Consider the following 12344-nt stretch of genomic DNA (forward strand, 5'->3'; position numbering starts at 1 on the left):
TCAGCTTTGGCTAACACTAGAAACTGGGGGGCGGGGGGGGGCGGAGAAAGTGAAAACTGTCATAGTGGACAAACATATGTGATGGGATTAACGGGTAAATGAGACAAAAATACCTTAAAGCTCTTTACAATGTTTGTTTCGAATCAGGAGCTGCTTCATGGATGCCTGACTGCATCCCCTTCTGTTGCTGTGAGGTAATGGGCAGTTATTCAAGAGGTACTTATACCTTTTTAATGCTATGTTCTTAGCCAAGTAACAGCAACAGTGACTCTGTAAGGTGAGGCTGACTCTTCAAATTGGGAAGGATTTCTAGAGGAGCCTCAAGTGTTGTGAAAACGTGCCCAAGTTCAGTGTATTAAATAGGAAGACCGTTTTGGGAAAATTGTAAGTAAAAGTTTGAAAACTTTTTGTTTCCTGACAAAATTTACTTAACAACGCACACTTAATTTTTACAGCCGTGACACCTGTCTTCAGTAGTTTGGCCTGTGACTCATTTCTTAACAAAATAAACAGATGTGACTGGTGATGGGGGTGTGTGATAGTGGGGAGTGTTCCCTTTGCTCTGTGTTGCAGTTCCAAGACCAAAAGAGACAAAAATAGGGTTGGGGAATGTATGTAAGACTTGGAGTGGTTAACACTACGTATTTCTGTACATCTTCCTGGCATGAGTGCTAGCTTACTCTGTGAGACTTAGAGCTAGAATTATGAGAGAAGCCTGTGTCTAAATTGAGGGGGATTAAAATCACAGCTTTCACAAATCATCTTCTCCTTCACGCTAGGAGAAAAAAAATCATAAATGTAAGTATCCTTCAGGGGAGGTATTGGAAAGGCGTGGTGGCAAAGAGAAAGAAACCAAGCTGGTTTGAAGAAGTAGCCTGACTGTGTTAGGATAATGCCGTGTCCTATTGATGTCAGGCTGTAGGAACATGAAGGTTACCCCATGTAATTTAATTTGGTTGAAAACATCAAGTGTCACTCCTCTGCTGAAACCCCATTGCTCTTGAAGTGCTCTATGAATAGAGAAGAGTTGTGATCCTTTAGCTTTTAAATTTCCTTTTGATTACTGAAGAGGAGAAAAGTAGAAGCAGCACTGGAACTTCTGTTAACTATCCAAAACCAACATATCAGCGTATCTTGTTAGAGCCTAGTTTTTAAATACAGGAATATAATTCAAACCTCTAATTATTTTTAGTAAAAATCTGAAATGTTTCAGTGACTCTCCTACTAAGAGGGTATTTAAAGAGTCTCGTATAGGGAAACAGGTAAGCTACATTATTTTCCTTGACAGATAGTTTTGATTCCCTACCACCATCTTCAGAATCTTTTCATTAGAAGAAAAACCACTGAATAACAGATTAAACTGAATACTATGTACTTGTAGACTCGTGTTGGTTACTTATGTAACTTCTGTTTTAAAATGCACTTTAATTTCCTCCAGCATCAATATTTCTTTATGCAAAAACCTCACACATACAAGTGCGCTAATTTAATCTTTTAATTAATCCAGCAAATTTAGCATTCTTGACTGCCTTCTTGCAGTATTTAGGTGTTGAAACATTTTGGAGAAAACCAATCCCAAATGTGTTGTGGCAAAATATGCAAAGGTGAGTCTCCTGGAGAGCTGGTTTCCCAGCTGCTGCTCAGCAGCCACGTGATTCAGAAAAGGGGGGATTTGGCTTTTAAGCCTGCGGCAGTGGCTTCCTACACTTTTATTCTTTGTGGTTGCATCTCACTTAATGCCACAACACTTAACACTGCAAGAATTTGGAGGGGGGAAAAGACTACAGCTGAAAACGTGGTAGTAACAGTTCATGTTGAATGTTCCTAAAAGATCAATTGGAGAAAGAAAAAAAAACCCAAACTTTTTTAAAAATATAACAAGGTTTCTGAAAAGACTTCTGATGATGTAATCTTTCTTTTTACAATTAACACTTTTCCTTGCAAGTAATCCATTTTGTGGTGAGAGTAATGGTAAGTTAATTCTCAGCCCCTGAGCTTGCAGTAGGGTAGCACTGATGTGGATTTGTTGTCGTGTTACGTTAAAATAGTAAATCAAGGTCTTGATTCGGATTCCACAAAAAGTAGGAATAAGCATACGCTTTTACCTTCTTGAATGATGCATGTTAGCATTGCTGATTTTAGTACTAAAATTCAGCTATATGGATTTATAGTCTTTTTAAAATACTGACAATGTATTTAATGATTTCAGTGATTTGTAGTCTTCAATACAAATTTTGTTCTACCTGTATGACAGCTGTTACAGATTGAATTTAACTTACCGTTTCCCAATAATGGTTTCAAAAAGTGCTTTTTAGTGCTGCCATCAGCCTGTATATGACCATAGTACCTGTTTTTCAATATGTTTCTTTAAGTTATCTTCCTTTTCTTTAATGTGTTCCCCTCTGTAGGAAGGCAAGGACTCTTGGTAAGAATGTTTTTAAGGGTTAGTAAAAGTTGAAACAGCCCTCGTTAATGCTGCCAGCTGCTCAGTAGTTTGCAGTGCCGTTGTTCCCTGTCGTGTATAAGAAAAACAAATTACTTTGTTCCTGTCTGCTGTTCTTGGTCTGTTTTACAGCATACCTTGTTTGGTGCTCTTGCTCTAAATAAATAGTTGGCTGTGCTCGTGCTTGTCATTAATGGAGTGAAATCAAGGTACAATTCCTTCATATCAGCTATGGTGGGCTAGAACTGCAGCGCATCAAATTAGTCTGGAAAATGCTGTGGTTGCGTGCACTAGCACATCACTGTAAACATCAAGCTTGTGAACAGTTTGTAGCTGCTAAGCCTTTGGGGGCTGTAATTTATTTTTGTGCATTTGCTTTTTTTTAGAGCAGATGATGAGAATATTTAGTGCAGTAACAGAAGCTTGCCAAGAAAATAAAGGAGCAGGTTCCTGATGTGGAGATTCCAGATGAAGTGGGCAGGAAAGGTAAGATATGCTGGGGGTATAGGGCTAATTACTGTTTCATTAGTGATAATGAAATATATCTCAGTATTATTTAACCATGTAGAAGGGTGAAGATACGTCAGCATGGATTGTCGCGCTACACCAGAAGCTAATAAAAAAAAAAAAAATTTAAAAAAATCCAGGTAGTGATTTTCCGTGTTTGTGCCATGCTGCTATGTTGTTGGGTTTGTGCTAAGTATGACGTACAGATAGTGATATAAGTAGTAGTAGTAGAGGTAGAAACTAAGCCCCAGCAATTGCTGAGGGGTGTTGCAGAGCAGGAAGAGGAGGATTAGGGCAGATTGCTTTTTGAACAGCACCTGAAAAACTCTTTCTTGCAGGGAGCTTTGAGGTCAAGAAAAATGGCGAGCTGACTATTTTCTGAGATTGAAACTTCAGGCTTTCCCTTTTCAGAAGATGTGAGTAATGACCACTGCAACCAGTGACATCCTTCTCTCATCTTGTGTCCACAAAAATGCAATTAACTACTAACAAAAGCTGCCCTTGGAAGGTGACACTAGGCAGGAGGAAGCTTCCTTGTCCCTCGCACCCTTGCTGCAACTGAGCAGATCTGTTGCAGAAATTTGCTAGAATTTTATTTCTTCGAGTCAGATGTTGGTGGTCATTCCTCAGCCTCTGCTGTGGCCCAAGCTCAGCCTTTCCCTAAGCTTGCATGAAACATCTCGCTTCCTCCGTCCCACATGAGTATCGGTCAGTGTGTCCTTCTGTTAAGACCATGGTCGAAAATATGGTATTTGTTCTAAGTAAGACTTAATAACTAATATCGTCTGGCTCCTGTTCCACTCGCCTGTGGAGAGCAGGGAGGGACATCCCCTGAGCCCGAACAGGCGGTGGGAAGGAAGCAGCAGCGCAGAGCGGGAACCAGGATGCGGCTGCATGAATCAAATCTGCCAGTCGTAAGAGAGAGCAGGGGTAGGAAAGACATGCCATGAGCAACTGGGAACAGGGATAGACGAGTCCTGGAAGCACCTATGTCATTCGCCAGTGACAAAAATGGTTCATAGGAAGACAGAAGAATAAAACCAACTTATGTTGTTGGTTACCTTTCTTTGAAGGGGTATTTATAACTGCATGACAGGTAAGCTAGTGACCCAAAGCCAGAAGACCTTGTTAGCCCTTTCTTACCCTAACAATGTTGAAGCTATACATCCCATCATCAAAATATTACAGTTTTGATTTTGACTTTTCTTGGTTTGTTTTTTAGGCTGGAAGAGCTGCTAAAATGAAGGATAAGCGAGGCACTGAGAAAAATCACACAAAGCATCAAAAATTCATTAACCAGGAGAAGAACACAAGCTGCTGGCAGTGTACCCTGTATTCCAAACTAGGAACGGATACTTACCATGACTCTTTTTGTCAAAAAGAAGATAAAATCAGGAAAATACGGAGAGTCATCCCATTGAATACAATTTATTTTCAGTGGCTAAATTCCAATAAAGTAAAATGAATTCCTTACTGTTCTTGTCCTTTCTTGATATTTTCTCCAATGTTGCAACTGTCCTGATTCCTGTTTGAATTTTATTTCTGTATTAGTGTACATTATTAGAAGTTCCTTCATACTTTTTTCCCCTGAAAGGCTGCAGGAATAAGCAAGGGGCCTTGGAATCACAGAAATGTTGGAGACGGTCTCACAGAAATGAGAATGAAGGCTCCACCAAAACAGGCTTTCAGAGAATTTACAGAAGTCCTGTACAGACTGCAGATGTATTACAGGCTTCAACCTACACCTGCACAGAGATAAGAGTAAGAGTGCATAAGTACTCTGCGTGTCGGGTCTATTTCAGTTATCCAAAGCAAAACAAGTCAAGCACAGCTGGTCTGCAGCAGGCCCTTTGAGAAATCTGCAACATGCATTTGTCTCTGCGTTTTACCTGCAGCCCTTTGACAAAGTACCTCCATCCAGGTACAAGCAATCACAGCCCCGCAGGGGAAAATGCATTGCATTTCACCCTCATATTTTGCATATTTGAGCTGAATAAATTTGCAGAAAGAGGCAGGATTGAATTCCTAGCTAGTTGAGATTTGTCAACAAAACTTAACTAAATATTTCAGGGTGGAAAAAAACCTGAATATACCTACATATATTAGGACATACTCAGGCATTTGTATGTGTTTGTTAGAAGTTTTAGGTTTAACCATGGCATTATAATTTAGATTTTAAAACATCTGAAACTCTTGGTAAAGTGCGTACAATATTACAGTTCCATTTACAAAAACGTAGATCAGATGTTGAATAGTAGGGGTGGGGGGGTGTGTGTTGCTTTTATATCTCGGTTTGCAGATATGGTTTGGGAGGTGAACAGCAGTGACAGCAGATACGCTGTCCAAAGAGCGCCGGGAGACATCCTTTGCCTGCAGCTTAACAAGTGAGACAATTAGGGATTTTTTTTTTAATGGCTTCCTGGGCCTCTTCTGTGGATACTTGTTACTTCCCAAATTGTATGTGAAATAGGGAAAGCCTGCTGCTCTTCAGTGGCGTATGAAATTCAGAGATCCAACTACGCTGTCTCATTAGCTAATTAAAAAGGCACTTCTCTGCCACTACCCTTTTTCCCAGGAAGATTTTCTAAATGCCAATAAATTAATTCAGCGCGATGTTTTGCAGTAGTTCCATCTTTTTATGGTCAACACCCTCAGTCATCACTGCCCATCCGTCAGAACACGGCAATAATAAACGCTAATGCAAGTATGAGCAAACACGAATAAACGTGGGTCAGGCTGAAACGCTCTGCCCAGCGGTGGTTACCTGTCGGCGGGTGCCCGTCTCGTCCCAAGGTTGTTTTGGGTGGCGCGTAGGAAGGAGACGGAGGCAGGTCGGGTTGGACGCGTTCCCCTGGATGAGAACCAATGGAACAGAATGGCATCACAAAGCGATGGGGCAAGGGGAGCCCGGGGGACGGGACGCGCAGGATGGTGCCAGTCATGCCATGAAACTGGATGGAAGAGGTGACGGTATGAGAAACGAGGGCAAGAGGCAGCCTCCCTGAGCTGGGGCAAGCACAGGCTCCCTGCGGGGCTGCTCGTGGCTTCCCAGCCATCTTTCATACCCTACGGTCCCAATATGTTTTCTCCTCTGAGTTGGTGTTTCTCAGAGATGTCTATAAAAGATGGAATTAAATGTTTTCATAGGAAACTGGTCTATAGGTAGAGCTGTTTGGAAACGTTGGCTCTGCTGTTACTGAAATTTAAAAGGAAAGGGTTATCAAGCACTGGAAGAGGCTGCCCAGGGAAGTGGTTGAGTCCCCATCCCTGGAGGTATTCAAAAGACGGGTAGATGTGGCACTTAAGGACATAGTTTAGTGGTGGACTTGGCAGTGCTGGGTTAACGGTTGGACTCGACGATCTTAAAGGTCTTTTCCAACCTAAATGATTCTGTGTAGTTGTTTTGTAGGTAGCAGATGATAGAAAATGGCTGTTGGCCTGGGAGGTCTCCAGAAAGGGGAACTTGGGCATGTGTTGTTGAGCTGAAGGGAAAAAAAATGGCTTTTCTTGTTCTACAAAGATTGTTGAGGTTTCAGAATTTTCCCCCCTTCTGCATCAGAATAAAAGAGTGGCCTTTAAAAATTCAGCATCAACGAGCACATCTGGGTTGCGCAGGGTCTGTGTTCAGACCTCTCTTCTGCCTAATTGGGGATGGGGACGGTTTGGTCCAGGACAGACTTGTGCAGCAGGAAAACAAACCTCCTAAAATTTTCTTAATGTGAATTAAGTAACATTTTGTGGGAAAAGTCTAAAGAGCAACCTGTTTATAGTAGCATCTGGACTGCAACCTGTGGCTTTAGAAAGTACGTAAGTACCAGACCACTGAGGAAATGAAATATAACATGCATTCTGTAGGGAGAAATGCTTAAGAGGATAGCTATTTACAGCTGGTTGCAGGTTTTGAGTAATTGCGTATGGAGTCAGAGACTGAGTGGAATTTTAGGAATAACTCTAAAACGCCAGGTATTGAAGTAATACCTCTTAATGATGTATCTCACCCTATTGGGAAGAGCTTAGTGTAGGAGATAGGGAGTCTTGACCACTCTATTAGCCTGATGAAAGTAAGGGTGAATGTGGCTTATGAAGAAGGTCCTGAAACAGCAGGAAACGTCTCCTCAAGACAGTACTGCTTCCTAAAAACACAATACAAAAAGCACCGTAGCATTTTAGATTTTCACTGTTGTGGTTTTTTTTTCCTGGTAGGTGGAAGTATGACTCCATTTGCTTGGGAAGCGTGAAGTATTCCTGCAAGGAAGGGATGGAGCAGATGAACAGCCAGCGTGCAGGGCTCACCGGCCTGAGGAATCTGGGCAACACGTGCTACATGAACGCAATCCTGCAGTGCCTCTGCAGCGTGCCACCGCTCGTGGAGTATTTCCTCTCAGGACAGTACAAAGCAGCCCTACACAAGTCAGTTGATTTATTTTTTCTGCTTGGCACTGCTGTTTTCCTTCTAAAAGATACGTGTTGCCATGAGAATGTCTGAGGCAGCCACCTACCAGCTCCCCAGCAGGCAGTTGTAGCCAAATTGGCCACGAGCTGGTTTCCTTCCCCTTCCTCCGAGACCCTCAGTCATTTTTCCTTGCCGAGTAACTTAAGCATTATACTTTTTTTGTCATTTTGATGGTAATACCAGTTACTGTCATTGCTGTCTCGATGATGATTCCTACTACTTTTAGCATCTGCAGAGTCCCTCAAACCAAATGACGGGCTGTCAGAGCTGTACCTGCGTATGTTTTCTACGTTTGTGTATTATGCTCTCATTTGAAGGTGGAGCCACCATCTTTTCATGCTTTACCTGAAATTTGTGTTTATTTTTTTCCCAAGGGAGAATGGCGAGTCTGCAACTGCCTTTGGCTGTTTGATGTCCGATATGTGGCTTGGAGAGTTTGACTGCGTTTCCCCGGAGGTTTTCCATTCCGTCCTTGGGAAGCGGTACCCGACTTTTAGCAAGAAGACTCAGCAGGACGCACAGGAGTTTCTGATCTGTGTGCTGAACGAGCTCCACGAGGCTCTCAAGAAGGTACGAGTGGTGGTGTGGGGACCATAGCTGGTTCCTCTTTGCACGTCATGATTTAGCATTCCATGTAATAATTGCCTATCCTCCTCTCCCAACCTACACCATGTGCCTGCTAAAAATTGTCATTTTCTTCCTTTGCTTCATACCCACGTACACACAGTAATTCATTTGCTCTTGTCTAATGCTCCATCAGATTGCACCCTCTATCTAAATGATAATGCTCTCTGTAGCTCCATTATCCTCACCTCTCCCTCTCCTTGCTCCTTCCACGTTTTGCATTCTTCCCCTTTTTCAGCTGCCTGAAACCTTCATGGCTGCCATGCCCCCATGTCCGCCTTTCTCTTCTGCAGATCCACTGATAAAGAGCTTGTCTAGCAATGAAATCACTCCTGTCTAATGTCCAGAATATTATATTTTTGTTTCATTTCTCTCCAAAAAGGAATTTAGCTTACTCTGCATCTATGAAATGTCAAGAAAAGTAATAGCATTTTAGAGCCAAGTTCTGCGACAAGACTAACAACTAGCCTACACAAGCAGAGGGCAGCGACCGTCAAAACCCAGTGAAGGCACTTCTGAGACAGTTGGTTACCTACGTTTTGTTAATTTTTTTTTCTTCTGTATAGTCAAGCAATAGAAGATGCATAACCAATGCAAAAGCAAGCGGCGTCAGTGAAACATCCATTATCACACGGTTATTTGAGGGACAGCTCAGTTACAACATCACGTGTCTGGAATGCAAGACCACCACCGACAGACCCGAGCGCTTCACCGTTCTTTCCCTGCCCATCCCTTCGAAGAGCAGGTGCTCTCTGCAGGTACGACTTCTGATACATTCCTGCTGGTTTCGGCTTCACGTGGGAATAGGTGGCTGAGACTTATACGTGTTATTAAAAAAATGCAGGTTTTTAGTTACTGTGGTTTCCTGGGCACTAACGGATAGTCTTTGAACGGGTCCTGAGAGAAGTGGGGTTTCTGTGCTGGTCTCTGGACCGCAATGGCCGCTAAGGTTGTGGGAGCAACGCTCCCGAGTTGCCACGGGATGAGGGATATTAAGATTGTTCAATAGCAACCGTGAGGGTTTCTTTCACTCATCAAAGTGTTTTCTCATTTTTGGGGGGAAAAAGGAAGCCGATGTTGGCTGCTTTCTGTTCCAAGTGTATTTATTTGTAATGTCAGCCTTGCTACGTCGTGCTTCGATTAGGAAGAGAGCTCCAAATTATGGCAAACCCCTCTCTTACCTTGCTTAGGATCTTCAGAGGTGGAGATCTGTTTGATCAAATGATTATTTTTTTTTTTTTCCTTTGACAGGACTGTCTCAAATGCTTCTTTCAGCAAGACACACTGACTTGGAACAACCAAATCCACTGTTCCTGGTGTGGAACTAAACAAGATGCCGCAGTGAAGGCCACCATAAGCAAGGCACCGCAGATCATTATTTTTCACCTCAAGAGGTACAGTCTGTGGGGGGTAGGACCTGGCCATTTCCCAGGATTTGTGAGACATGAAGGACAGTCACGTTTGCATAAAGGGAAAAAAAATCACTGCAAATGGGTGGTTTTAGTACTTTTCACACCTGGAAGCTAACGGGGCAGTTACAGAAATACACCTGTCAAACATGCAAGTTGCATTCCTGGAATCTCAGACAAGGTGTTCTGCCTTACGCTGTACTCCAGCCCAGCACATTTCACTCACTACATTTGGGATCTCTTCTCCAAAGGGAAGAAAAACTCCACCGAGGAGTGAGCGACTACAGTTAGTACAGCGGTTCACACGGTCAGACATCCCTGCAAAAGCGAGTTCCTCTGGCCAGTGGGAGAGCTCGTGACTTGGGTTCTAAGTGCAGGACCGAAACGGGGCGTTTCGCTTGTCATTCTTGCAGCCGAGACACTGTAGTTTTCCTTATCCCTTAACTAGCGCAGGTCTAAGCAACTAGGTCTGCTGAACGGAGCAGTGCCTCAGCGTAAGAGCTCCTGATAGCAGACTTTACTAGCCACGCATGGCCCAATGCTAAATTTATTCTTAAGAATTTGTTCTTAACAACTTCCCACCTATAAAAAAAATCACACTGGGATGATTTGGTTTCCCAGAACTACATTAGGTAAAGTTATTATTTAATTTCCCGTTCAGTATCTGCTTTCCTTGACACACTCAAATGAACTTGCGGTCCCCAGCTGCAGCCCTTGGCCACATTATAAAAGTTTACAAGTATAATGTTGTACTAAAAGTTACAGAGGGAAGAGGGATGGAGCCTGGCACGACAGAAGAGCTGACCACAGTGCTGTCCAAAACATGTAAGACACAGTGACAGCGATGCAGAGATTTGACTTCTGCCATTTCTAATGGACAGAAGGATCAGGAAGCAAGATCTTTGCTTTTCTTGCTGGACCTCTCTTGGGGGTGTAGTGTGTTTTCTGTTAGTTTACAGCAGCACTCAATACAGATCTTTTTATTTCAAAATGCTGGGTAGTCAGTGGTTGTTTTTCCCTTCCCCTAGGAAAGTCAGTTAGCAACCACTACAATGTAAGAAAGAAGTTGAGTGTTACTTAAAATAGTTCAAAATGTTATTTCAGGTTTGAATGGCAAGGCAAACAGGAAAGGAAACTCTCAACTGACATCTGCTATCCACTCAGCAGTCTGGATCTCTCTCCTTACACTTCGCCCCTTTTCCGCCAGGATGCAGAGTACAGCCTGTGTGCCGTAGCGGTGAGCTTTGCCTTTCCTGCTTCCATCCGTAACGCCCTGCCGCCGGTAGCAGCTGAAGCCTGCGCTGGTTTGGACTGGAGGAGAGCAAGTCATCTCTGGTCCAGGCACTTAAAAATTGCAGCTAGAGCATGTGACAGAGCATGGTTCCTCTGTGCTTCACTAACAATGTACCAGTAACAAGGTTTTTATGTATATGATTTATGGTTTTATATATATAAACACATATATATGGTATACTTGGTTTTTTACCTGCCACAGCCACAATCCAGTAACAGTATGTTACCAAGGAAGAGAGATGTTACCACTTCTCTCTGCTTCTCCCCACCACATCCCTATTTCAAACACCACGCGCCCCTGGCACGTAACGCCTCAGCCTTTTCAGCATAAACTCGCCAGCTGAGCCTGCGTGGATCCTCTCCGCAAATAAGGACTAAATGATCTCTTTTTCCATCACTCACTGCAAGTGGGGCCTGCTTATAGTGAGCCGTATCAGGGCTAATAGCTGGGTTGCAAATTTGGTATTGCAAAATAGAGCAGCATAATTATCATCTATTTCCTCTGTTTTAAAGCATTTATTTGAATTCATATTCCTCACTATAGGCCAAAGGGGGGGGACAGAATCTTCTCTCCCATCTTTTCCAAGTGTAAACAAAAAATGATTGCCAATTCCTAGCTTTGCCTGCGAGGAGACAGAGTGAGCCTGCTGTTTGAACAGACTGTGGTGTTTGTTACAGAACCACTCTGGTTTTCTGGATGACGGCCACTACACGGCGTTCTGCAAGCACTCGGTCACCAAAAAGTGGTACAGCTTTGATGATGCACAGATCACCAAGATCCCAAATTCCTCAGTGCAGACTGACACAGCTTATCTCCTCTTCTACATCTGCCAAGGCCTTCTCTGCACCCATTAAAAACCTGCTAGCCATGGAAAACGAACAGTGAGTAAGCCAGCAATTAGCATTCATTGGCAGCATTTGCCAGGTCCTGTTTCATCAATAAACTGGAGCATTTGCATTACCTGATCATCTGGTGTGGTCCTTCAGGGAGTAACTTGACAGAGAAGAGCTGCAGCTTCCGAGCCCGTTAAGGACCGCGCATCCACTCCATTTCTATGAGGGCTAATGGTTGTTTGCTGTGACAAACCTCATACATGCCTCAAAAGACCACAATTGCTGAGCATATAGATGCACTTACCTGGAAATTCCTGGTTCTCTGTTGGTTAAGTAAATTATGTTGTTTTAAGCTGCCTTTCAGAAACTGACAGCGGGATACTAAGGTGAAAGCATACGACCAGATCCCTGAGGGTGTACGTTTCAGAAGAGAGCAGGGGATGAAGTGACCATTAACATAAGGGAAAGAAAAAGGCATTATTCTAGTACTGTCGGTTTTGTCCCTCTAGCACTGCAAATTCATTTGCAGCTTGTAAGCTTCTAGAACACAATCAAGCCTGGGCTTAATTCCATCAGCAAGACACATGCATGTAGACAGAAAGAAGCTCACAATGTAGGATTTAAAATTTTTGAATGCCAACCTAATCGGAGAGGGAAGACTAACCTAAAGCCAGGGCAGGGAATTGCACAAGATGCAACTAAAATAGTTTCTAAACGAATCAGTTCTACGCAAAGTAGTATTTTTTTTCATCTGAAGAACCTTTAAACTGTGTGAATATGA

The 12344-nt window shown here is 43.0% G+C and overlaps 1 protein-coding gene across 1 annotated transcript; it reads left to right on the forward strand.

Annotated features, from left to right (window-relative positions):
* The first annotated feature begins 7193 nt into the window (after positions 1–7193).
* Positions 7194–12269, forward strand: USP50 (ubiquitin specific peptidase 50). Its single transcript, XM_009470266.2, has 6 exons — positions 7194–7360; positions 7778–7973; positions 8594–8785; positions 9279–9421; positions 10541–10673; positions 11408–12269. The coding sequence occupies exons 1-6, from the start codon at positions 7209–7211 to the stop codon at positions 11582–11584; spliced, it is 993 nt and encodes a 330-aa protein (XP_009468541.2). The 5' UTR covers positions 7194–7208; the 3' UTR covers positions 11585–12269.
* The last annotated feature ends 75 nt before the right edge of the window (positions 12270–12344 follow it).

This window comes from Nipponia nippon, unplaced genomic scaffold (assembly GCF_047370975.1).
Source record: "Nipponia nippon isolate SJK-2023a ecotype South Korea unplaced genomic scaffold, ASM4737097v1 scaffold_9, whole genome shotgun sequence".
NCBI lineage: Eukaryota > Metazoa > Chordata > Aves > Pelecaniformes > Threskiornithidae > Nipponia > Nipponia nippon.

Bases quoted from the DNA above. Each gene is read 5' to 3' on its own strand.
- USP50 (XM_009470266.2), top strand. From the start codon at position 7,209: ATGGAGCAGATGAACAGCCAGCGTGCAGGGCTCACCGGCCTGAGGAAT. The intron at 7,974-8,593 runs GTACGAGTGGTG...TCTTCTGTATAG, and splicing joins TCCACGAGGCTCTCAAGAAG to TCAAGCAATAGAAGATGCAT. The intron at 9,422-10,540 runs GTACAGTCTGTG...ATGTTATTTCAG, and splicing joins ATTATTTTTCACCTCAAGAG to GTTTGAATGGCAAGGCAAAC.